The 27,979-nt window shown below is 37.6% G+C and overlaps 1 protein-coding gene across 2 annotated transcripts in view; it reads right to left on the bottom strand.

Moving 5' to 3' along the window:
- The window catches only part of LOC123685226 (teneurin-a), a 556,414-nt gene that overhangs the window by 206,218 nt on the left and 322,217 nt on the right, over positions 1-27,979 (bottom strand). For both annotated transcript variants that reach the window (XM_045624845.1, XM_045624846.1), the window contains exon 7: positions 11,208-11,271. In XM_045624845.1, coding sequence (XP_045480801.1) covers positions 11,208-11,271 — 64 coding nt within the window. The remainder of the gene's footprint in view (positions 1-11,207; positions 11,272-27,979) is intronic.

Genomic DNA, 27,979 nt, shown 5'->3' with positions numbered 1-27,979 from the left:
TTCGCCAGATCTGCCTCCAAGTGATTACTGGCTTTTTGCAGACCACAAAAGAAAGCTCTAGGAATAAATATTTGGCTCTAATCATGATTGTCGAGGTTGAAGCCTATTTCGAAAAAATAGTATATTGTGGGGAAAATCCAAGTGTGGAAGTGATCCTGTCAATTATTGTTGCGTTTGGCACGAGTCTTGATCAAGTAATGCCTCCAATTCTGCATCTCGGAAAACCTAGATTCGAATTTTGTAGAAATAAGTGAAAAGCATAGAAATAATCAGATTGACGGAAGGACACTGCTCTTGTTATAGAAAGCTCAAATTTTCTGTGCTCATCAACAGTTGAAATCATAGAAATATTGAGACTCTTAAGTAAAAAAAGGTTTTTGGCCATTTTCTGTTATTTATTTTTATACGATGTTATATACTTTTGAAATCGGGAAAAATTAAGCTCTCAGAAAATGGCACAAAAATCTTGTGTTCCTATTTGAAAAAACATAACTTTGGGTCATAGCTTCGTAATTAAAAACCCCTTTGAAAATACGAGCACGCCACTACTGGATTCTACGTAAAAAAGTGCCTGTATAATGTTTTAATTTCAGAGCTCTAGCATCAGTATCAGCGGAGATATAAATGTTTTTCGATATCGCCATTTTTCCAATTTTCGCTTATAACTCGAAACCAAAGGAAGGTGGCCAAAAATGAATACTACCCTTGTTAGTTTCTCAGAAAAAGAGACCGAGAATGGGGTATCAGATTTTGTCTATCTCATCTGTTTCAAACGTTGTAGTGCTAAAACATCGAAATTTGCCCACCCTGTAAACCCAATAGTTTCACTTCTATCATATAAATGAAATGAAAAACATAACGAAATAACCACGACTTTCCAAAATTGATTGAACCGCCCAATTCCAACTCTCCCGTAACCCTTAACCATTATTTATTCATTCCAATCCCCCTCCATGCGGAAACCAATAACATGTTCGAAGAAAATTGAATGTTCCTTACGGTGCGCGGAAAGGGAAACCCGGGAAAATTGTGTTTTTAATTTCTTCCAGGCATTGTCGGGGTTTCCCCTGCGACAAAGAGAGAAACAATTCAATCGCCCACGCGTTTCGACATAAATAACAATTTACCGTTCGAAAGTTTCCACTTTGCCTCGCCCCACATGATGATAACTCATCGAAAAATGTCGAGGGGCCTTTTTTCGGTTAGGCGGCTGCGAAACTGCATCGAAATTAGTTTCGACTGAGGTCGCCACGCGGGGGTGCCTCGTTCTGACGAATATCAACATATGAAAGTACTCAGAGAAGAGATGCGTGGTATGGAGATTTTCTTTCATATTGTTGATTTACATTGTTGTGCTCTATGGCGTTTTTGCTCCTACTGGGAATAAATTTATTGTGACCCCCCTTTATAATAACAAAATCTCATATGAATGATCCACACAACAAATATAAGCACTGATGTTGGATCAGCATATTCATTACTTGGCACTTAATGTAAAATTTTCAGAACATTTCAATATTTCCTTCACATACGATATCACACAATACTATAATAATAATCCTACGAAAGATCGCTGACGCCATTGATGCAGGAAGGAAATGCGAATTATCCTCATGTGATCTTAGCAAAGCTTACAGTATTGACAGTATTGATCACTCACTCCTGCTAAAGAAGTTGAGGTTTTATGAAATAAGGGGAGTTGTTATGAAGTTGATGACCAGCTACCTTGAAAAAAGGTACCAACAAGTACAAATAGATGAAGAATACTCTAACTGGGAACTGGTCGAAAGTGGAGTTCCACAGGGATCAATTTTGGGACCAATTTTTTTTCTGGTATATGTTAATGATCTGCCCGCGAATATAGAACAGGTGGAAGTGGTTATGTTTGTGGATGACACCAGCTTCCTCCATTCGGCCCTCAACCAACAGGAACTAGATGATAGCAAAAGAAAGACATTGGCGGATGCTCAACAATGGTTTAATGCTAATAGAATGAGGATGAACCCCGAAAAGACACAATCATTGTGCTTCACACCTAGAGAAATTTTAAGAAATTAAATTTATTATTTGTAGAGATCGTTGAGTTGTCAATGCGTCGCCGTTGTTGAAATCACTTATCGACACTTATCGATAGCAATCAGAACAGAGAATTTACTGTCTTGTAAACAAATATAGTAAATCCAGAAAGCGAGATAGTGTAAAATATTATTTGCACTATATTTTTTTTTATTTTTGTGATAATTGTATTAGAGTTCCGAGCCTTTTTCCGTATGTAGTGAGATTCATTTTAATTATTGAAATTTATTCATCCATTTCTGGACGTGCTCGAAATGGTTCTCACCCGGCGTCAATAATACTCTTCCGAATTTTTTTTCGTCTACCAATTGTGAGAATTCCGCATCTGTACTCGGTCCCCTGGGCGCAGATCAGCATGGTCGCGGAAAAAATGGAATTTTTCATGTAAAGATTAGCGGCAGAGTAAATTACGTGTCATTTCATAATTTTCATGGATGAACGAGCCTCGAGCTACAATTTGAAATTCAATATCGGACATCCCACCCCGGGCACAACATTCGTTACGATCGTTTATGAGGATTAAAAATTTAACCCTGTATTTATCTATAGGATAAACATTAACTCATGATATTAATATTTGTGATCATGGCCAGGGGCTGATGCGATAGCTTTTTTCCATCTCATTATGGGCGAATATCAACATAGGCCTTTGCGCATCTCCGAATTTAATTTCGAGGATTTTTTGCACGTTCAAGATGACAAGGATATTATCTGGTTATTTGGTATGAGAATCAAATCATTTGAGTAATTATAAGGTGTACAACTTTGCTTCCGCCGTTTTGCAATAGATGGCTGTAGCGGTAAGTGGTAGTCGAAATGAATAGATCGTAGATGTCATACAATAAGCTTATGTATTTGAAAACATAACGGCATCAGAATATTAGTCGATTTGTGTCTGCATCACAATGTTTCTCGATGAAACATGACAGCATGCGAGCTAAATTCTCGTCATTTGCGAGAGGTTTTGATTTTTTGCTTTAATATGAATAAATCTTTGGCTGAGGCTCATCGAATGCTCTCAAATACCTATATTGAAGCCGCAATTAGTGAAAGAATCGAACGGAAATAATGCATTCGTGCCGAAGATTTGAAGATAAACGGCCGCAATACAACAAGAGACATGATAAAGTGATTTTACAGCATGACGATGCTCGACCCCATGTTGCGGAAGTGGTCAAGATATACTTGGTAACGTTGAAATGGGAAGTCCTGCCCTACTCGCCGTATTCTCTAGACGTTGCTCCCACGTACTATCACTTGATCGATTATGCTATGGGGTGGAATATCTTTGACTGCTCGCACAGACCTAGTGGTCGTTGATAATGGAGCTATGAATGCTGATAGGTATATAAGGAACATTCTTGAAGAGCATGTAGGGCCATTTGCCCCATACATTGGTGAAAATTTCATTTTTATGGACGATAATGCCAGACCCCATCGTGCGCGCATCGTTCAGGAGTACCTTGAAGAGGTTGAAGTCTCTCGAATGGAATGGCCAGCAAGAAGTCCAGATCTCAATCCGATTGAGCAGGTTTGGGACAACCTCAATAGAAAGCTGAGAAGTTCAGAAAATCATCCAGCTACTCTTTATGACTTAGGAATCCAACTCAGAGAAATCTGGGAAGGATTAGATCCGAACATTTTAAGATCACTCATTTTGAGTATGAACCGTCGTTGCCAAGCTGTAATTAACGTAAGGGGTGAAAATACCAAGTATTAAATCACTTATCAGCATTCCAGTATTTCGAAAATTGTTTATTTCTCTTCTTTCACATAAGATTCGGTGAAATCCTGAATTTTTCTTCCATTTAATGTGTCTTAATTCGTTCAAAACCTTCCCGAGAGAACATAAAAATAAGTTATAAAGTCAATGTAGAGTAAAATTTCATTAAAATTGAGATTTTCAGAATGTGCGTTAATTTTTTTGCGCAGTGTATAAACATCGTTCTCTACTTATTCAACACAAATCAAGTATATTTATTCTATTGAATCCATTATTATGGACACCAAACATACAACCTAAAATAATTAATTGATGATGACGAATAATAGGTCGCTATTTTCCATGACGAATGTTCAAAATCGAAACGTTATGCCGTTGAGAGAGCATTGTCCCCCATAAAGCCAATTTTCCTGTTCGGCCTGCCATGTTTCGCGTAGGGAAAGCCAATATGGCTCACCATAAACAACAGGTCCTAGTATTAAAACGTGTAAACAACTTCCGAACAGACATGTCTTCCCGAGAAAAAGATAATAACTCCGGTTGATATTCTCATTCTCCAACCAGGGAAAATTCCCGCATTTTCGGTTCTTCCCTCTATACAAGAGCTGTCATCGACTTTTCGCATCCGGACGTGTTCTTCATATACGACCTGACGTTTTTTCGTCACCGTGCGTCTTCGGTGGATCCGGTCCTGGGAGATTTCGCTGCGTCTCTGATGAAAGAACGGAATTTATGATGATTCGAAATCGCGAGGAGCATTCGAACCATGAATTTTTTAATAATTCTGTCGAGACGAGTTGAGATGAATTCCGCGACTTGTCTTAGACATGGCAACGTCGACGATTTCAGACTTAGAGTCTGGAGAATGAACTTATTGAGCGATCGCAACTTTATTATTCAAAAAAAATTTCATATGAAATAATGATTTTTCTTCTGAAAATAATTGAGAGCATATTGGTGAGAGCACTGAACTAGTGATTTGTGAAATGCGGGTTCGATTCCCGCTCGAAGAGGTGCTTTTTCCGAAGTTAAAAATTTTGTGTCATTATATAGATGTTCTCTTAATAATGTTAATAGTTCTAGTTCTGGAATTAGAGGAATTCATAAATCCAACTAAATACGAAACAGATCACATGACACTTTCAATCTTGAATCCGTATAACGTCCTATTTTGTAAAAACTTACATTGCGTATCTCCATGAAAATTTCGAAATATTAAATGTTTCCCAAAAATATAAACTTCATATTATTAATTTATTCACCAAATACTAAAAAAGGTGAATGAACTTTAGCGAAACAAATAGCTCAATAAAATACTAAATAAACAACACCATTCAAAAAGAGGATTTTTCATGAAAGGCAGCTGTCACTTTTGAAGCTATCAACTTTTGACTTTTGACAAGCCATTCAGGTTAGGAATTATTGTTTCTCTAATTCTGTGGTTATTCCGTTCATTCTTCCACATCTTGTAGAACAAAATCGTGCGAGAATATATCAGAAACGCACAGTTTTCATGGTTATATTTTATTATTCTATGTTGGTACTCCGAACTTTCCGCCACGGCTTTATCTGTCAATTCATCAATTTGTCTTAAAGAAATCAGTTCTGCCAACCAACATTTCTCAATGCAAAAATCACTAAATTATATTTATGGAAATATTTCATTAATTTCAATGAAAATGCAATGAATTAGAGAAAATAATGTATAATACTCGTACAGAAGGCTCATTCTACCACTCGTTCATTCCAAAACTCGCCACTTCGTGGCTCGTTTTTAAATTTTGAACTCGTGGAAGAATATCAATGCCTTCTGCACTTGTATTATAAATAACTATTCTTCACCGTCTTTAAAAGTTTTTGGAAATTATAAACCGATCAATTATCCATTTTTTTTCTTGAAAACTATAAAAGCTATTTTAATGAAGTTGGTACACAATCGGTGTGTAAGTTTATGACGCTCCATGATTATGTCATTGAGTGATTCGATAATTTCATTCTACGAGATAGAGCTGAATAATAAACCATGTTGTTAAGAATGTCAGAATGGCAACGGTACTTGAAACAGTGAAATTATATTAATGTGAAAGACTCGTCATTTTTCATTGAATTTTCCTTGATATACATAACTTGAGTCATTCGAATTTTCACTATTTTATTATGTAAATAACAATTATTTGGCTACACATTAGCATCTTCAGGTTTCTTACATTTTGTGTAGCGAAACAACTCTTGTGGACAAATGGTGATAATTAGAACTTGTATTTATTTGATATCAATTGAATCGATTTCAACCCGGTAACAACCAAGTCAATCAAATATTTGACTTATCCTTACAATTACAGCAAGACAATGGACCTTCTGGATTTCAGATGGCAATCATCACCTTCAAAACCCAAGTATCGAAAAACGTCAACACTGAAAATTTCATCATGACGCAAAATTTGTTTTCCCTCGATTCCAAGGCTTGATTATTATTCGAAGTACACCACCCTGATGCGTATCTCCGCGGGTGCATCTCATCATTCGGCTTGTTGATACGTCGCCATTAGAATGTAAACAGGATACGGGAAAATGGAAAAGGGTCCGATAAGTCTGTTCGACGAGTCACGCACATTTCTTTCGACCGAATTTTACGCGCTGTCAAAGTTGACCCCCGAAATATCGATCGAACCGATTCTATCCGGAATGCCTCATGAATAAAAACAGATTTTGGTTCGTGTCGGATCTTCATAACTGTTATGGTACTGTTGTTTACAATGGAGGGGGGATCGGGATGCATGTCAGATTGGGACAACTCACGATTGGGAGGATATTCGAGATGGAATTTTTATTTCGGCGTTATTTGTTTTTTTTTTTTCGTTAGTAATATAATATATGATGAATGGGATCATTCGAGGGAAATCCGCGGTAGAATTGAAAATGCAAGAGCTGCTTTCATTAAAATGAAAAAACTTCTCACGAATCACGACCTGAACGTGAAGACCAAAGTACGACTTCTGAAGTGCTATGTCTTTCCTGTGCTTCTGTATGGGGTGGAGTCATGGACGCTTACTGAAGCTTCGTGTAAGAAGCTTGAAGCATTCGAGATGTGGCTCTACAGAAGAATACTCCGAATCAGTTGGACAGAGCACATGACCAATGAAAGACTAATATTAGTCAACAAGAAAACTGAAATTGTTGACACCGTGAAGAGGAGGAAACTGGAGTACTTGGGCCACATCATGCGGAATGAACAACGATACGGCCTTCTCCAGCTAATACTGCAGGGCAAGGTTGAGGGAAGGAGAGGTCCCGGCAGGAGGAGAATTTCGTGGCTCAGAAATTTGAGAGTCTGGTTCTCGGAAACAACAATTGGACTGTTTCGTGCAGCAGTGAATAAGGTCACAATAGCCAGAATGGTCTTCAATATCCGATAACGAATTGGCACTATCAAGAAGAAGAATATACCTTCGAATATTTTAGAAAAAAAATCCCACTTCATGTTCCTTTTTCAAATGATGAAACCTACGACTATATGAAATTCTATTCAGAAGTTCTTGCATTTTGTCAGTGTTTATGGAGTGCTATCATTATTATTATTTGAACTGGGGTCGTTGTGGCTCGGTAAGCCTTCCGAAAACTGCGACCATGTAGATCTTTTGTTCTGTACCCTACTCATTCATAGAAACCCAAGGAGGTCGTCAATAGCGTTGATAGAACTGATAACCTCCTTAGAGCTCATGGCCGTTACCTCACGGCCAGCCAGCTCTGGACACTTGCATACCATGTGTTCAACTGTTTCTGCTTCTGATCCACAGAGGCCGCAAATCTCATCTGCTGACTTTCCTATACGGTACAAATGATGTTTGTACCGACAGTGCCCCGTCAGCAGTCCTTCCATCAACCGAAGCTCAGATCGTGGCAGCTTCAAGAACTTTCTGACATAGGAGGTGAAATCATCACGAATTTATTGGCCTGAGTAAGTCCAGGAGTGTTTGTCCAGTGGGTTATCCTGTTATTCAACTCTCATTGCTGGATCGCTGCCTCATATTAGTCTTTTCCTAGCCACAGAAAGGCTCAGGTACAGCAGGTGTTAACCTTGATGTACTTTTTGCAAGTTCATCTTCTTTTTCGTTTCCTTCAACACGACAGTGTCCTGGTACCCATAGTAGAGTAACTGTATTACCTCTGGCCATTTGCTTCATGGTGTTACGGCACTCCCGGGTTAACAAAGACCCCTTGCAGTATGATTCCAGGGATCGCGCCGCCTTGAGGTTATAGAATGCTAAGTTCTATTCAATATACAATGTGTATCAAAATTTGACTGACGTTCTAGGGCTTACTTCATCCAGTATACTGAATGATTGTGAAAATCTCCTGGCAGATATTGCGCTACTGGTAGATTTTCACACATGGAGCTCTACAACAAGAGAAAGAGCTTTGAACGAAAAATCTAGAATTTGTAACGCTCTGTAGATAGGTAACGGAGAGTTTGCAGATAAATGTTTATGGAAAAAAAGCTTTTTTATCTAAAGTCTTGTTACTGAATTATAAATACTCTATATGTATGCAAAAGACCAAAGGCAAATTCGAGTCAACGTTTGCACTGTTTTCGGCCAAACGTCACGAAGCACAGAAAGGCAACGGAGCAAGTTGAATGCGGGAACCAGCAGGGATCTGCCTTATCGTCCGCTCATATTTACCGAGGGGAAAGAGCATCTTATCGCGTCCTTTCGCGGCACTGCTTAGCTTTCAGGGCGCCCTCTGTCGGTGACATCTCTGAATGATATCTTTATAATTCTATTATTATCTCCTTATCTTTTTTCTATCTATTAACAACGGGGCTCTGACTTTTGTGCCGCATAATTTCATTGTTCGCCCTTTCTTCTTAATTTTACCCTGGGATGGACGTTGGAAACAACGATTTTTCTCTCGTTTCTGTTCAGTTTTCCATTACTGTTTAAAAGCTGGGGAAATTCGCATTTTCTACCCTGGCGACCTCGATATTTCAACAGGGGTGGGGTGGATTTTTTCTGAATAATTCGGAAAGATGAAGAGGACCAATCTGAGTGGAAAAAAGACTACAAAGCTGAAGCTAATGGCCGTGCAGACCTTATTATCATCTGAGAGGAAATTTTTTTGACACGTTTCGAGTAATATCTGAACACTACTAAGTGTTCGTTTTTTTCTTTTCAGATTACGCATGGATAAGCTTTATCTCAATTTGTTACGACAGAGATTTTAGCGATCTCTACTCAACTATTCGATTGGAAAGCTTGAATTGAAGAATAATCAGTAAATTTGATGAAAAATAAATATCTTTTTTTTTCAAACGTACAATAACAGCGTCATATTTTGACTGAGAAGATCATAGAAAAGTTTTACTTTTTCTTCGCCAGAGAAAAAATTTCATAGCAATGATAACTATCACCTATCAATTATACTTCATATCTGTCACAATTAATTCAACATGATAACCGCAACTAGGCAAATTTTCCATTGGCCAATCAATTATAACGATAGTTAATATAAATCTCATCTAAAAATTGGTTCTCCAGATTTCTATAAAATTCAAAATGTTTGCAAAAAAAATAAAATATTTTATTTGGAGAAGAAGTGACATTTCATGGCCCGCTTTCAATTACACAGGCTAGCCATGAAAAGTGACACTTCTCCTCCTTATGAATAATATACTATTTCTAGAGAACTTTTCTTGTTATCAATACCTATTTGGTATCAAATGGCCAAGTTATTATACTCTTACAGGATTTTCCAACCCTAACGAGCTTCGACAAGTCCCAATGTATCCAAGTGCTGCACACCCATAAAAAAATAATTTTGAAGGAGTCATGTTCGCCGAAAATAAAATTTTCGTCATATTAAAAAGTTAACAGTTGTCTTTAAGGGGTAAAGAAATATGATCGTCCATTCTGAATAAAAGCCATCATTATATACAGTATGTCCTCCCCTAAGAAATCCCGACCCTTGAAATTTGACTATATAAATATATTCACTTGTTTCATCAAGTTTGAACAATCCTGAATAATAGTTCAACAGGCTGTTTTAAAATAGTTAAACTACCCCTCACAATTTTTTAGTGTCATTGGAAATTAAAATTTTGAATTAGATATGATATTGTATCGGGTGTCCCAAATTCATTGTGTAATGGGGTGATCACAGAATCCCTCTGAGCTAGAAAAAAATGAATGGCATATTTACAGGCTCGATTTTTGAGAGAATTGATTTGGTGAAAACCGCAACCTCATATATTCAACTGTTTTCAAGCTATAAGAGAAAATTGAAAAATGGCATCAAATGAAAAGTTCCCATAACTTGTTTATCACTGGTGCTATCAACTTGAAACAAAATTGTTTTACAGGCAATTTCATCAGTAGAATCCATTGATGTAGTCATTTGTTTTTTATTGCAATTAGTTTTGAAATTATGATACAAACTTGTGCTTCTTTAAATGTGAATCATGGACATTTCTATAATAAATACAATCGCTTAATTTCTTCCTTTTCAAAAATATATAATAATAAATAACATGATATATGAATATTTTGGGACGATATGAAAATCACCAAAAAATTCAGTTTCATATGGCAAATGAACCAAATTCCTACGTATAATAATCTGTGAACTTCAGATTATTGAAATATTCGGTGGCCACCAAGGTCCCCGGATTTAAAATTGTTAGATTTTTTTAATATTTCAACATTTTCAAATTGATAAATGTTGTTCTTCAAATGTGACCAAAAAAAAAATCTAACAGTGTTAAATCCGGAGACCTTGATGGCCACCGAATATTTAAATTATCTGATGATCACAGATTATCAAATATAAACACTTGGTTCATTGTCCGTGTGAAACTGAAACTTTTGATTTTATAGTTTTATAAGAAATTTATACATCGTTTCATATATTTTTTGAAATGAAAGAATCAAGCGATTTCATTTGTTATAAAAATTTATATGGTTGACTTTTGAAAAAACACAAGTTTGTATTATAACTTCAAAACTAATGGCAAAAAAATCAAGTTATTGATAGCACCAGTAATAAATAAGTAATAAGAACTTTTCATTTCATGCCTTGTTCCAATTTTCTCTCATAAATTGAAAACAACTGAACTTATGAGGTTGCGGTTTTAACCAAATTAATTGTCTAAAAAATTGAGCCCGAAAACGTGCCATACATTTTCTTCTAGCTCAAAAGGGATTCTGAGATCCTCTCACTAGACAACGAATTTGGGACACCCGAAACATGGGTATATTGAATTAATAGAGATTTTGAACCGATAAATGAAATCAAAGAAGATATATTAAACGCCTGATGGAAGATATCATTCCACTATCAGTTGACAAACCCTTGTGTACCAACACTAACAACATATTTCATTAAACAGGAACGTCAAAATTAAGCCACCCACCTTATTTGATTCGTGGAGTTCACTGCTACCGGGTATCCTGATGAGTTGCTGCTCAGTACGTATTCTGAAACGAAAATAGAACGTAATTAATTCTTGGAAAACAATAATTTCCACAACGGTTACCGAATCGATGAACATATACACTAATTTGTATGAACAATCGATACAACGAACAGTTTCATGTACTTGAGCTGAGTTTATTGCCATGTTTCTGACCAAATGCGGAATAATATATTGCTTCAGATGTTTGCTATTATTCCAATTGCTATATTATGAATTATCATAAAATTGTATCTTACAGTTCACGTTCATTTGGTTCCCATGTTTCCCCTATAGGAATATTGAATTATGATATTCAATAATTTCAATTTGGACCCAGTTGCATGAAATATGCAGTTATGAGGATGTATTGGTATCAAATTGACGATTCAATGAACAAAAAAATTATACAATAACTTTTTTGAAGTTTGGAGGTATAGCTTCACATTAACGACTCAAAATAGAGATGAATAAAAATTGAAAATTGGGTTATCGATGTCGTGGTCTGGATTTCACAGTTCTGTTTGAATGGCATCTGTCAAACAGGCGCAATAATTTATCCATTCCTCTGTGCTCAAAACACTTGGGCCTCTCTTACGGCACGCTTTGGCGAATTGTGCGTCTGGATTTGTATCTCCATCATTATAAAGTTCATTTGACACAAGAATCAAAGCCAGCCGACCACAGTACACGTAGAACATAATATGCCGATTGTGTTCTGGAACACTTGATCATTATTATCCAAATATATTTCTCACTTAAAATTTTTACGGAAATTATAAAATTTCTGAAATGGCAGGAAAATTTTTAGCTAATTGGTCTACATTTTGCGTATATTCAGTTCATATGCTCTAATGAAAAATAGATAAGGAACAAACTATTTGTGAATTAATTTGAGAGTATATTGATAAAAATAGTTTAAAATCTTGCTGATCCTTTTCTTTCCTCATCAGTGTATTATTCTGGACAGAATCCAAAAAGTTGAAGATTCATAAAAATACCTCGTGATGTCATGTTTTGTTCAAGGAAGATCGTTGAGACGAACCCTCCCCAACCCCTAAAAGCCAACATATCGCCATGGGCAGCCTTCCCCAATAAATACACGAATCTGGATCAGGCGAGCGGTGGAAGCGATTCATTTCCAGCGACCTCTTTGTGTCAGACAAGGTAGCTGCGACGCCGACTGAGCTCAGGTGGCCCGTCTCACGTCCAAATCAACCAAACACGGTTCGAAAATACGGAAGGCTCTCCCAGTAAGAAGAAGAAGATGACGGACGGCCCTCTCTCGTTTCGTATGATGTAATGCCGGTAATTTTATTCTTTTTCGGGACGGTTGCCCGGCGACAACGATTTCGGAATTGCAATAATCCCACGCTTCGACGGATCCCCAACGATGAGGAGTGGGAGGAGGGAGTGTGGAACGTTGGGAGATCTTCCAGACGGTTCTCTCTCTCTTTCTGTGCTTGATACTTTGCGACGTTAATTGGAGGCGAAATTCTTCATTGGAGTAATGTGTATAGAGCGAGACGGGAGATTTGTATGAACCGTCTGGGAAGTATCTGGAATAATATATTTTACGTTCTGGGTGCTTTGGTCAGTGTTCCAGCCATTTCGATGCATCATATGGGATGTTTGAAAGAGGCCATAAATGGGAATATTCACCTAAGGTCATGGGATTTTGAGGTTACGTTCGAGTTCGCCTTCGAAAAAAACCATCCTATTGCTGTAAAAATCTACGAAGATCTACTAAAGATGTAGTATATAAAGGGTTTTCCAATTGGAGAAATCAATGGATGTTCATTTCATTGTCAGGGAGGAAGAGATACCTTTCAAATGTCTACAATACCTACGCTTGCAGCTCCATATTCTTATCATGAAATTTTCCATAACCATTTCGCACATTCACGGCTCTATGTCCTCGATAATTTCAAGAATTTTATCTTCAAGGTCTTGAATTTATTGTGGGTACATAAGCCTAAACTTTACTTTCCACGAGGCCTCAAAGAAAAAAGTTTGAAGGTGTTGAATCATTAGATCTCGATTGCCAGGTGTGATTAACACGGAGAGGAATTTTTTCTTGCAAAATTGCTATTGGATCCTTGCTAGTGTAACGCTGTTTTTGAGAAAAAACGTTCATATCAATATCTGTCAATTCTGGCTATAATAAATCATTAGTTAAAGCTCGTTAGTAGTATTTTTTCAACGCAACAGTTACAGCAGCCTCATTTTCGAATAAGTAATGTTCAATCATACCAGCAGTCAAAAAACCGCACCAAACAGTAGAACGTTAGAGATGGATGGATGGCTTTTCAACAATAATTCTTGAATTTTCCGAGTTCCATTCTTGAGTTTACGAGACACAACTCAGCTCATCAACATAGTCTCCGAGGTGAAAATGGGCATCACTGGAGATGATATTCCGATGAAAATCTGGATTATTTTGATTCATTTCAAGGACACAATGGGCGAATATAAGTCGTTGCCGGCTTGAGTTCTTATATCTCCTCAAGTTTGAAAACCGTAGGACCTAAGTCTTTATGTAAGGTGTAATGTCGTTAGTGGAGATTGACGATCCAGAGCTTTCGTTAACATCACGAGTAACAGCAGCAATATTTTCAGTTTTTTTAGAACTACGCACATCATTTCGATTCGGACTGGTCCCAACAGCTCAAATTTTGTCCACCAGTTTCACAATTTCCGACCGAGAAGGGGCTTCAAGACGATCCAAATTTGCTTTGGTCTTGCGAAATGTGACTGCAAAGTTTTCACCATTTTTGAAGTGAATTTCAACAATTTCAATGCGTTTCTGAAGTTTGTATGAATCCATTTTCAATAATGAGCTTCAAAAGTGACAGCTGCCTATGATAGCGAACCAATCAAAATCAAACTCCTCATTGGAAAGCCCTTCAAATATTGAATCCAACTAGCAAGCGGATCACAAGATAGGATAAAAAGTGATAAAAGCTGGAAACATCTTAGATTTGCCACATCTATATAGGAATCTCAGAATCACTGCCGATATCTCATTTCAAACTTTTGTGGTTTCTCAACAAGGGTGTACCATCTTAAGAGTTACTAACAACGTTGTCTTTACTTCATGCAGTGGCCGCAAAGTAGCTCTTATTTTATTAATTTGTATTGATGATCTTTGAGTTGCATATGTTTGTCTAAGAGCTACATGAATACTTTAGCTTTATAGATCTTAGAGGTACACAAATCTGTCTAACGAAAGTTTAAACAACGAAGTTATCATCTTCAGAAACAAAAGCTTCTGTCTCATCTTCATTGCACATCTAAAATTTGTTTGTGAAAGACGTAATTCTAAAATCTAATAAAATTTCCACACGATATCGTCATAACCCAATGAAACCTCCGATTTCAAGAATTCGTTTATGCCATCTCTCCGAGACGAATATTCTTGGCAGTGGTCAGTTATTGCGGATATCCAGACATACCAAGGGTCACATTAATACCTAATGCGAGAAGGGTATGTGAGACCTCCTAGGAATGATAAATAATATGCCAATATCGGATATTAGAATTTACATTCCAGACCGAAGAATGTTCGACCTAGAGCTTCGTCATGGCACGTCTATGGGGTCAATGCAGAAGTTTATATTTGGCATGTGATATTCATCCAATCGACTGGACTTTTCAAGTTTTTGAGTATTGAATTTCATCTCGAATACGCTGTTTTGAAGTACACGCTGGCATACTGAGTTTCATAAGAATCATGCACCTGAATGTAGGAAAAAGGCTTATGGGTCAATTTCAAATATAAGTATTGGTTATTATAGACCTTTATGCCCTTAATAAGAAAAGCTAATCAGAATGGTAAGCGCTGGTTCCAAGTTATAGGGTGTTCAAAGTTCAAAATAGACATAGCGATATAAGCTACAATAATGTAATATTATCATAACTTGCGAACCATGGAACATATTTGAATAGTTTTTTTTTCGCTACTTTGCAGCTAATATAATAAGGCTATACTTATTAGTTTCATGACCAGGTGGAAAATGTATCTGTTTCGCTAGTGCAATTCTTTATTTTTATTATTCTTTTATTATTTCGCTATTTTCATTGAAATTGAAAAATAATATAATTACAGCCTTCTTGCATGGCACTTTATCCAGCAAGTCTCTCTAATCTGAAGCTGGACCCATTCAGTATGGTCGCTACAAAGTTGATAGGGGTAACTTTGATTATTTATTACTTCAATCGACTTAAAGGTTTTGCACGGTGTTTCGTGAGGTGGCATCTTGATCATTTTTCTGCAAAGCTGTGCTAGGATAATTCGTGTTCAGAAGTGATGCCTTCAACGAAAGAAAAAAAAATTACAGTTGTAGCGTTTATCGCTATGTCTACTTTGGACACCCAATAACTTGGTAATCAGCGTTGACCAGATCTTTCTGATCAGCTTTTCTTATTGAAGGCATTAAGTTCTACAAAAAACAATACTAACATCTCAAATCAACCGGTAATAGTTATTTATGATACAAGTGCAGAAGGCATTGATATTCTTCCACGAGTTCAAAATTCAAAAACGAGCCACGAAGTGGCGAGTTTTGGAATGAACGAGTGGTAGAATGAGCCTTCTGTACGAGTATTATACATTATTTTCTCTAATTCATTGCATTTTTATTGAAATTAATGAAATATTTCCATAAATATAATTTAGTGACTTTTGCATTGAAAAATGTTGGTTGGCAGAACTGATTTCTTTAAGGCAAATTGATGAATTGACAGATAAAGCCGTGGCGGAAAGTTCGGAGTTCCAACATAGAATAATAAAATATAACCATGAAAACTGTGCATTTCTGATATATTCTCGCACGATTTTGTTCTACAAGATGTGGAAGAATGAACGGAATAACCACAGAATTAGAGAAACATTTTTCAAACATTCAGAAGCCTGGTCCTTTCAAAAATATAATCGCCAATGACGAGGAGACTCTTACTTCATATTTTGAATCAACGGTAAGCCTCGAACGCCTTGTATATGTCATTAAAGGGACATTTAAAAAAGAAAATTACAGCTAACGTTTCGGGGGTTAAACGACCTCCTCGGAATTCCCTTCCAGATCGCCAACCCGAACAAATGACCCTTCGCGACGTTGCCAAGTCTGAAATTCTGGGGCGATCTCATCGTCCATTAATTTCATCGAATATCCACCGTCCTAATTTAATTCAGTACTCGGCATTTTCCGGCCAGCATTATGCTTTATTAGCGACGACAAAGCCTTGAGGGAAACGTTTCGAAAACGCTGGAAGAAAAATGAACGAGATAACTCTTGACGGTGTCAACTTGACAATTGCTCTCTCTCCCCCGCAAGTTTTCATAGTCCTGGGAGTGATACATCTCTGGTAGGGATGTGTATTCGAGTTCAACCGGGACTAATATTCAATGAGGGAGGATGAAGAATTACCCTATGATTTTTTGGTTGGGTCTCTTGGGAATTCGCATGTTGTTAATGTCTCGTAGTGTACCGTTTTTGAATTTGTATTTTATTTATGTGTTTCATTCTGTTCTGACGATTTTATATTTTATTTTGTGTACATAAATTTTTCATTTCGATCAATCAAGTTCTTTATTCTCATTCATCATTTATATATTTTGACGAAATACAGTATGTGTTGAATTGATTTGAAAACGACTTCAAGATACATTGATGTAGATGTCGATTTAGGTAGGGTTTCATTGCACCTTGGTTTCATGATCTATTGTGCCCCCTATCAGAACTTTTTACGCCATTAGTCATCGAAGTCTAGCTCGTCCTCCAGTTCCAGAGCATTAATGCGTACAGGCTAACGCCTCCGTGAAAGATGTTTATCTTGTTGATTTCAGAATAAACTATTATTATTATTATTATTGATGAACTCCAGAGCCTGGAATGGCTGAAGGTGGTTACTTCCTTACTTCTACAAGTCTCATGTTCAAAGCATCTTTTGCATTGGCTAACGATGGCAAGGCATTTCTTCACCAGGTGATCCGAAGTTCCTTCTTCTTCCCCACAAAATCTGCACTCGTCGTTTTCATCCTGACTCATTCTCATGAGGTGTTTCTTGAGGTGGCAATGCCCTGTAAGGAATCCAGTGAGGAGGTGTTCTTGATAAGATCTAGATAGTTCTTGGATCTCGCTGTATCAAAGTTTCGAAGAAACTTTTTGGAATGATCCAACCCAGAAAGATAGTGTTTCTCTTTCGGTTTTTTCCTCCTCCTGAAACTCTTTTTTGTAGGAACATTTACCTATGTCACAAAAAGGTTCTAGGCCAATGAAAGGACTCTTCATTTCCTTTAGTTCCGAGTAACTGGCAATCCAGACTGAACATACCTCGTTATTCTTAGCTATTTATTCGAATTCCCTCTGGCACTCCCAATACTATTTTAGTATATAGTTTACTACTACTAGGTTCTTACCCTCAAATCTTTCGATTACAAATATACCTATCTAAAAGACACTTGGACAGTGGCCTAACGATAGTGAGCATTTGGTGCCAGCCCCGAATATTCAAGCCCCAGTCCCTGTCGTGGTTTTAGAACCTTCTCATACCATTTGATGGTGTTCTTTCGAGAACTGGGATTATGATCTTCCTTTCCTCCAAAAACATAAAAATGTATCTCATCATTTGAAGAGAAAGATATTTTATTGATATATCATTACAAATAAGTCTATCAAAGATTTTTTGATCATAGAACTTTGATGATCTTCTCGATCTCCTCCTATTGAGTTACAAAAGTTTTTTTTATATAATAGAACATAAATAATATTTCCAACCTAGGATTACATTCTGCAAACTCTGTTTGGAATTAGTACGAATGGTTTTCCTTTAAACACATCACAGTCGTTTAATCTTCACAATTGCATCTACCAGTACCTACAGTGGGGTTAAGTGGTTCAAAAATTATTCATTATCTGCAAAATTCATAGAACGGATTCTTTGATTGAATATATACAGGAAACAGTTCTATCTTCCTTGATCTCCTGCAGTTGGTTTCAGTTTTCATCAATTATACCACACAATATATTGATTTGTTTGTTTTCTGTTCGTTTCGCATATGTCAATGTTCACACAGCAGGTTTGTTGATGGATTTCGTGTTGGATTTGATTCGGGGTTTTGATGAATATTCAATACCCAGCCACAGATTGTAAATACCAATCTATATTAACGTTGATCGTTCTTTCGCATCCATTACTGGACACGAAGGGCAACAAGAGGAGCATTTTGAGTTCGGAAAAATATACCGATGAGAATTTGGGTATTGCTAAATGAAAAAAATGAGGAAAGGAATGTCGTTGATGTCATGAGTTTCGGAGGGCTCAAAAATTCCTGTATTCTCTTCACTACTTCCCTGATTTTGCATCTGAGTCTAATCAAGGTTTCGGGGTTTAAAATTTCCACTGGCAAAATTAATTGTATACCATCCTAGGCAATTTTAGTCTTGTGTTGGTCTGTGTATCCGCAAATCCTTGAATCTTAACTTGTGGAGGATTATCCATTTTGTGCTTCCGAAAATAAACTTCAAATACCTACACTCTCATTTATAATATCGATGTAATTTTCATTTCAATATAATGCTTGCACCTTGCCTTTATGTGTGGAAAACATTACCATTTAAAAGTCTTCCGAGTGAGTCCTGCAGAACTAGACACATTTTCTCACCAATAACAAGACGGATTTTGGTTCCAGTTCATCAATGTTCCGAAGATCATCGGCATGAACACGATCCATCGCCACCAACACCACAAAAAATCCAAAAGCGATAAATCACATGATCTTGATGGCCAATTCGTATTGATTCCTCGTCCTGAGAATTTTCTTGCAATAAATCCAAAACGGGTCTGACCTTGTGGTTTGTTGCACCATTCTGCTGCTCTTGCATTGCATATTATTAATTTCGGGTCAAAAAAATCGGTTTCACTAAAGCGACCAGAATTGATGGTTTAAGTTCGAGTTTTCAAAGATGTGCGGCCGTTAGTAGGGTGCCGTTAAAGAAACCCAAATGTTATGCGCGCCCCAGAATGGTTAAATTTGTATCTTAACTCTGCAACACTTACAGCAGCAATATTTTCGGTCAAGCGTGCATCTCGATGATGTAACATTAGTTACAAATCCAGTCTTCTCGAGTTCCTTTTCCTTCTTACTAATTGTATTCCCACATGGATGATCATTTCGTTCAGAATCTACCAGTAATGCACAAAATGTAGGTACTTCTTACAGAATCCACATTGTTAAATGGCTAACCTTGAACTGAACATCTCACACTTCGGATGACAGTTATTTTCGACAAATGTCATTGAAAAAGTGATGTGAAAACCGGAACATCACATGGAGAACCCAGTAAAATTCTTATCCGAACGACATTTTGGTTTCCACTATAAAAGCTGCTCCAAAAGCTAAGGAGTTAGATAAAGAGGATATATCAAGAAGTGAAAATTAAATCATGAACTAAAATCATTGTGACGAAACTTGACTGAATTTCATTCGAATAAATTAAAAACCTGAGGATTTCCATGAGATCTACCCTATTTTCATCCTCGCACACGACGACCAAGATAAAATCAAGCATTCGAGAGTGTACACCTCTTTGTTCACCCTCCGTCTTCACCCCATTCGAGAAACCAAAGTTTCATCACCGGATAATTCAATATCGATCACGAAGGGGGCGCAATTCTCACCCTGTTAGACGTACGGAGGGTCGAGAATCGCACCCCAGGGGGGGCGGGTAACCATGAACTACAAATAAATGGAAAAAGAGCCAATTGTTAATTGCGTTCCCTTTAAAATCGGTTGCCTGGAGACACCGATTTCCAGACCTGCACTCCTAATAATCTCCCGATATTCAACGAGACATGAAATATCGAGGGGTTGAAGTGAGGGGGGGGAAGGACACCCCCTCGAAAATAACATCTTTGGGTTCACCTGAGCGGAGCCGCTTTTTTGATATCCCCGGTTTATTGTTCATCATAAACTGGCGAACATGAGAGGCGGCGCGGGGGTTGAAAGGAACGAGAGTTATGGTGAATAACAGGAGTTTAAAAAGAGTCTGGCTGGCTGTATGTTCGTTCTGAAATGGCCCCCAGAGGGAGCATACATTACGGTCGCGGCCATATAAGGCAGGAAAATGTTCAATAATTAATACACTTTTGTTACACATAAAACAACGCTTTGGGGAAGTTTGCATGTAGCCTCGATATGTTGCCAAGTTTTTCTTCTTTTATAGTTGGTTTTCTGATCAGAGGAGTATTACGCTGTACATGAAATTATAAGAGGAAGTTTGTATCTTCCGGGTGTTGGTTCATTTCAGAATTTACATTTCAATTTTACACTTGGAATACTCGTAGACAATTTGCTACTTTTTTCACCTATATCATTAAATAGCAAAAGAGAAATGATTTTTTTCTTTTTGAGTATATTCGATTTATAGTTATTTGAGATACTTCCTATTCAACTGAGTTCTCTATAATTGCATGTTTGAACCCATTGTTTACAGCCACTATAAATTCTATTTCAGTTTTGCGGTTTACTTTGGATAATGGCAAGGTTAAAGCTCTGTGAATCATTGATCGAAATGCTGATATTTTGTTTGATTATGGGTGATTTTAATCTAGCGAATTGTAAATATCAGTAGTTGTGGGTTTTCGGAATACGTCAAATTCAACTTTTGGGTTAGACAGTGATATTAGAAAGTCTAACATAGAAATTATAGAACTTTTTTCAATCGTGATCAATTAGTTACGGCAGAAATAGTTCGAAATCAATTGTACCTCTGAGAAGAAGCAACAAATGGAAAACAAAGCAACAAAATACACTGCGCAAAAAAATTAACGCACATTATGGAAATCTCAAATTTATTCTATAACAGAAGGTGTTCTCAATGATAATTATTTTTATCAGAATTATGCATGCATATATTATCCACTTTCAACGTTTTTCTTTCTAATACAGATGTTTTTTCCCAGCAAGAATAAAAAAAGATGAGATTATCAGATTTTGAATGTATTGGCTCCATTCTGAAATCAGTTGTTCTCGATCAATTCTAGTGATCAATAGTTTTTCTTTCGTTTGATTTTCTATACTCGATCGCTATGCAACAAGAAACACGCAATTTGACCCAAGAAGAATGTGCCCAAGCGGTAGTTTTGCGAGAAGAAGGGTGGACATACACAAGAATTGCAGAAAGGTTTGGAGTTTCCCATACAAGTGTGTCCAGAATGTTGCAGCGATTCAGTGAGACAGGTACCAGGACAGGGTAGACCACGGGTAACAACTGCCATTCAAGAACGTTACTTGAGAGTTTCTTCGTTGAGACAACGGTTTGCAACCACTCGCCTCCTTCAAAATCAGCTTGAGCAAACTCATGGGGTGCAAATTAGCACTCAGACAATAAGAAATCGCCTCAGAGAATATGATTTAAGGCCTCGTGTCGCGGCAAAAGGCCCAGCTCTTACCCCAGCCCATCGAAGGGCGCGTTTGGATTTTGCGAGAGAGCACATCCATTGGGAAGAGGCTGATTAGTGATTGGGAAAGAGTTCTCTTCACAGATGAGTCTAGACTCTGCCTCTACCATTGTGATCGACGTTCCCTTGTATACAAACGTCCACATGAAAGATATGCTCAGTGCAATTTCCTGAATACTACTGGTTTCGGGGGAAGATCGATTATGGTATGGGGTGGAATATCTTTGACTGCTCGCACAGACCTAGTGGTCGTTGATAATGGAGATATGATACTGATAGGTATATAAGGAACATTCTTGAAGAGCATGTAGTGCCATTTGCCCCATAGATTGGTGAAAATTTCATTTTTATGGACGATAATGCCAACCCCATCGTGCGCGCATCGTTCAGTACCTTGAAGAGGTTAAAGTCTCTCGAATGGAATGGCCAGCAAGAAGTCCAGATCTCAATTCGATTCAGCAGGTTTGAGACAACCTCAATATAAGGCTGAGAAGTTCAGAAAATCATATTAATGACTTAGGAATCCAACTCAGAGAAGGATTAGATCAGAACATTTTAAGATCACTCATTTTGAGTATGAACCGTTATTGCCGAACTGTAATTAACGCAAGGGGTGGCGATACCAAGTATTCAATCACTTATCAGCATTCCAGTATTTTGAAAATTGTTTATTTCTCTTCTTTCACATAAGATTCGGTGAAATCCTGAATTTTTCTTTCACTTAATGTGTCTTGTTCCGCTCAAAACCTTCCCGAGAGAACATAAAAAATAAGTTATAAAGTCAATATAGAGTTTACTTTCATTAAAATTGATTTTCAGAATGTGCGTTAATTTTTTGGCTCAGTGTAAGTGAATCAATATATACGTATATATAGTGCGTATGTTTTGCAGAAACGAATTATAATGACATTCCAGCCCAATTAAAGACCGAATCCCGATGGAAAAACCTTCGGGATGACGAGCAATCCAGAAACCGCCATGTAGGCAATCACAACCATTAAATCGTCCATCAGGCGATCGATCACGTGAACCGTAAGGAACAAAGGCGAAAAGAAAAACAAGGAGAACGAAACGGAGCGCCGGAGCCATCAATTTAAAATCACCTGTCAACTCAATTCGGATCTGTCATAAAATCTGGACGTAAAGCCCGGTCCGTCGGAACACAGAGAAAGAAATAAAAGAGGCACGTGATCAATATATATAGATACTCACCGATCCTATCGAGATAATCCACCATGTCGAGGGGGGTGGGGGTGAAGGGGGAGCGTAGGAGGGGGCAGTGGCGGTGCGTGTGGGCGGGTTACGGACGTGTTTCGGTGCGACACTTGTTTGTTTCGCGATAAGAATGGAAGGTTTTCATCGGAGATGATGGCAACACGCGAAGGAAACCGGGTGGTGTTTGGAGGTTAGGATCGCGACGATTCGGATGAGTTGGGAGAAAGGGTTGCGGTGCTGCAACGGGGAGCTTTCCCGCGGAAAATTCTTATGGGGATTTCGCTTTGAGATTTTTTAATGCGGGAAATTTTTAATTTTTTATATAAAATAGAAGTAGTGATTTCATTCCATATCATCGTTGAAGAACCATATGTGATATTATATTAGTGGCCTGTATGTGTTAAGAATTCATTTTTTTATTTTCAGATTTTCGAATTTATAGCTTAGAGTACATGGTGGGCAAATCTCGATGATTTATCACTACAACTTTTGAAACAGAGGAGATAGATATCATGTGATACCCCCTTCTCGGTCTCTTTTCCTGAGAAACTAACAAGAGTAGTATTCAGTTTTGACCACCTTCTTTTGTTTTCGAGTTATAAACGAATATTGGAAAAATGGTGTTGTTGAAAAAAAATTATATCTCCGCTGATACTGAAGCTAGAACTCAAAAAAACATTAAAACACTATACAGTAGCGTGCTCGTCTTTTCTTATTCGAAATTATTTGAAATGGAAACACTAGATCTCCTCTGAATTAAAAGTTGTAGTGCTAAGGCCCTGTACAAATGCACTTATGTACAGGGTGGGCAAATAAGCGAGGTAAGCGGCTATATCTCAGGATCCACTCATCGTAGAGACTTGCGGTAAAAATTTTTATCACTAAAGTGTACAAGCAAAAAACACTCTGGAAATTGTTTTGAAGTTCAAACCTCTTCTGCTAGGGGGCGCAATAGCTATCGTCGAGTAGAAAAATGAATTTTACTCGAAAATGTTTCATATGAAGTTGAAGGAAAAATATCATCACTGTAATACTTGTGAAATTCTCTATCTTTTTGGATGGTCACTTTCGATTTTACGACATCAAATAAGGGTAGGTGAAAGGGAGAAATCTGACTGATTGAAAGTGCCAGTAACTTCAGTTTGGCTCAACATTTTTGAGCAAATTAGATCTCGTCTGAAAGATAATATCTTGCTGATTGAGGACAAAATATAGTCATGATAAATTTGTTTTTGCTGCTTTCGATGGGGGGCGCTCATTCATAAGTTCATTGTTTTGTTCATTTTACTTCGAAATTTCAAATGTAATGATAGGATTTTCTCAACAGAAACAGAAATTCCATTGAATTTGCATGAAAAAACCTGCAGGTCGCAATGCAGAACGCAGGTGTTCTGAAGTTATGACCGAAAGAAGATATTCTTCAACTGATGCACGGCGAAAAACCAAATTGTGTCTCTAAGTTCTTACAGAAACAGAAATCCCATCAAATTTGTATGAAAACCCCAAAAGGTCACAAAGCGATCGTTTCAGGCGTTCTGGGGTTATGGCCCCAATGGAAACTGAGTTTCCACCTGTGTGACGGCCAAGTCATACAAATATTCATTTTTATTCCTCATTTCCAATTCTTCTAAACGCAAACTTGTCCAGTGAAATAAGCGTATGTATAGTGCATAAACTATGTTTCAGATATTTGGCCAGAGTATACTAATTAGGTTTATAAAAATGAGAAATAAGAGGTTATATCGATGAACCTTTATCTTAAGAAGTTCATTTGGTGGTTCAAGCAAGAGCTGAACTTGACCTAACGCTATATGGCAACTTTTCGAAGACATCATTCATTATTCTACTTCAATACAATGGTTTTTGGCATAAAAATGATCCCTTTCCTTGGTATATTTTGTTACTTTTTCAAATTCAACATCAATTAGGTGGGCGATAACTCTTTCGTGCTGTTTTAATTTTCTACTCTTAATTGATTTCAATCTTTCCAAGAATTTTTTATATCAAACCATGTTTTTTCGATCATCCCATATGATCTATAAGTGAATCAATTTATTGTAATTTTTCTTTGAAATTTCAATGACTCAGCTCCATCTCCGATTAGTTTTTGTCTGGAAACTAATGATAGAATGAAATAAAGTTTTTGCTAACGTACTCATGTAATATACGAAAATCTAAGTTAAATATTTGAATCTTTTATGTAAAAAAGTGGGGACATACTGAGGGAAAAAGAAGTGGGTATTGGTTTATGTAAAAATACACATAATAGATGAGGAGGAATTTATGATTCTGACCTAACCTAACATTGAGACTTCCTCCAATCCATTTTCAATCTAAATTAACACAAGAAATTAATCGACATATTCAAGCGACAAACCCACATAAAACAACAACCCCTCAGGCTGAAATCTTCGTCACAATTTCTACGATGAAATTCCATCCCCAACCCCTCCTCAGCAGCACACCGCCACCTTTCCGATTATCAATTACCGCACTCCCAACACAACAAGTCATAATCGTCCTCCTACCCCTCCACCCCCATCCTATCGATTGCCCCACTTGTCGAAGACGCGAACAGGGCGCCCTCTAGCCAGTCGTCCCGTCAAGTTAGCGGGCGAACATTTACTTACCTAACACTCTACGTATATTTGATCCAATTTGGCGTCCGGGTAATCTGATGCACTCGGGAATACGGGAATGCGGAACCGGGATTTTTACGTTGTAATTGGAAAAAAGGATTTCAGACGGATCCCTTCCTCCCTCTCTCTCTCTCCCGCCCTCTCCGGACTCCATCACGGGAGATAATTTCCACAATCAGGAATGATAAAAATCACGGGAAGGAAACTCTCTCAGGATCCGCGAGGATACGTCTGCTTTACGGTCGTTCCTTCTTGTGGTTTTTTTTTTCGCCTTTATTCTTTTCGGAGAGAGAGTCGGATGTTTCGAGGAGATATCGTACAGATACAGAGGTTCTTACTCGTAGAAGGTTTGGGTTTGAATTACGAAAAGGTCTCAAGAAAATGTGTGCTCTTGCAGAATACATCAGAAGCAAAGACCATAGGATTGACTATGAATCCACCAGAATTTTAGTGAAGAGATATTACCAAAGGGGATCATCATTTCAGTATCTATTTTTTCGACAGATTTCAGTTACAAGCGAAATACATTGCAGCATTGGCAAAACATTTCAACTGTATGAAAAATATGAGCAATTCCAAACGTCCAGTTGGCTCACGGAATCGATTGTGTCGAAATGGTTCACGAATTGAAGCTCAAAAGAGAGTTTTTTAATTTAGTTGTGCAGATGCCCAAATGGCTCGACTTAGATTTGATTAGATTTAAGGAGATTCCATTGCACTGTGACCTAATGATCTATAGTGCCCTCATTAGAGCTATTCTCGCCCTTACGTGATCTACAGCTCGCCTTCCAATTTCAGAGTTCTAATGAACTCCAGTATCTGGGATGGCTTCAAGGAGGAGATTTTGCGTTGACTAGTGATAGCGAGACATTCCGTCATCAGGTGATCCGGAGTTTCTTCCTCCTACCCACTGACTTTGCACTCGTCGTTTTCTGCTAGACTCATTCTCATGAGGTGGTTTCTGAAGAGACAATTGCCCTGTGAGGAATACAGTAAGGAGGTGTAGTATATTCTTGCTAAAATCCAGATACTTCTTAGATCTCCCAGTGTCAAAGATCCGAAGAATTTTTTTGGATTGATCCATTCCAATGAGTTTCCGCCAGAGTATTTTTCTTCGGATTTTTCCCTTTTTCTTGTAGGTATTTGCAGAGAACGATACATCGTAAAATAACAGAATGTAAGGAAGGTTTACCATGTCTAAATCTTCCGAAAAGTAGAAGAACTAGACTGTAAACTGGATATAGTCCATAAAGCGAATCAGTTAAACCAAATTGTTACCAAATAAATTGATAAGTCTTTGAAAAAACTATCACGGCGTTATGGTGGTTTCAAGGAAACAATTTTCATACATATGAAGGTAGAATAGGTATCGTATGAGGAGGAAATGTCGCCCAATCAGTTAGGTGGATGTAACTCCAAAATTAAAGGCGGATTTCACACCTACAATTTCGAAAATTGTCCAGACAATGTGAAATTCAAGCAAAAGCTGCTGATAAAGTTTTAGTTTGGTGGGTAGAACACTCAAAAATGTGCAGGCTTTTCGAGTAGCAGTCCAGCAGTCACCAAAACGCTCTGCGCGGTGGCATACGATAGCTTTAGAGGATATCAGACATCAGGCATAAGGACATTGATATCGACTACGGAAAATTGATAATTCGAGGGTATCGGGTGTGGTAGTCAAGCTCTATAAGATCTTTCTCATTTATTGTATAATCCTAGCCCTCGGTCATCATTGTGACCATCTTCAGAGAGCTGAAATATTATACATTAAGTGAGACAAAACAACAACAAACATGACTCAAAACACTCACAACAATTCGAGATGTTGAGGAGTTAATAGTTCAAAGGCCTTGAAGCATTTTTAACTAAGTGTGAGTGTTTTGAGTCATGTTTGTTCTTATTTTGTCTAACTAAAGCTTCCTGAAGATGGTCACAATGATGACCGAAAGCTAGGATGATACAATAAGTGAGATAGTTCTTATAGAGATTGACTACCACACCCGTTATCCTCGAATTATTATGCATAAGGATTTGTTATTCCACCGGTATGAATAATGCTTGTTCAAGAGTTGATTATTCCTGACTACGCGAATAGCATAGCATCATTTTGAGGAAATGATTCGGCACATCTCCTGACTGGTGTGGACCTGGTGTGGCCAGCGCGTTCATTTGAGCATCTGCGACTTCGTTCTTTGGGGCCACCTCTAAGAGAAGTTCTTCAAACACCGTTCAAAGGACCTTTCACTACTCAAACGGTACATAACCTAAAAAATCCCTTCCGTACCACTTGTTATATGCGGAAAAATGATGAAAAACTTCCAAAATCCATATCAGGGTATCGCTGCTGAAAAAAACTGAAGCAAGAACTTTGGAAACCTGTTTATATCGCAAGCATTTTTCAGTTTTTCGCATACGAAC

Source organism: Harmonia axyridis, chromosome 7 (assembly GCF_914767665.1).
Source record: "Harmonia axyridis chromosome 7, icHarAxyr1.1, whole genome shotgun sequence".
NCBI classification, from domain to species: domain Eukaryota; kingdom Metazoa; phylum Arthropoda; class Insecta; order Coleoptera; family Coccinellidae; genus Harmonia; species Harmonia axyridis.
This window is presented reverse-complemented; position numbering and strand designations above follow the sequence as displayed.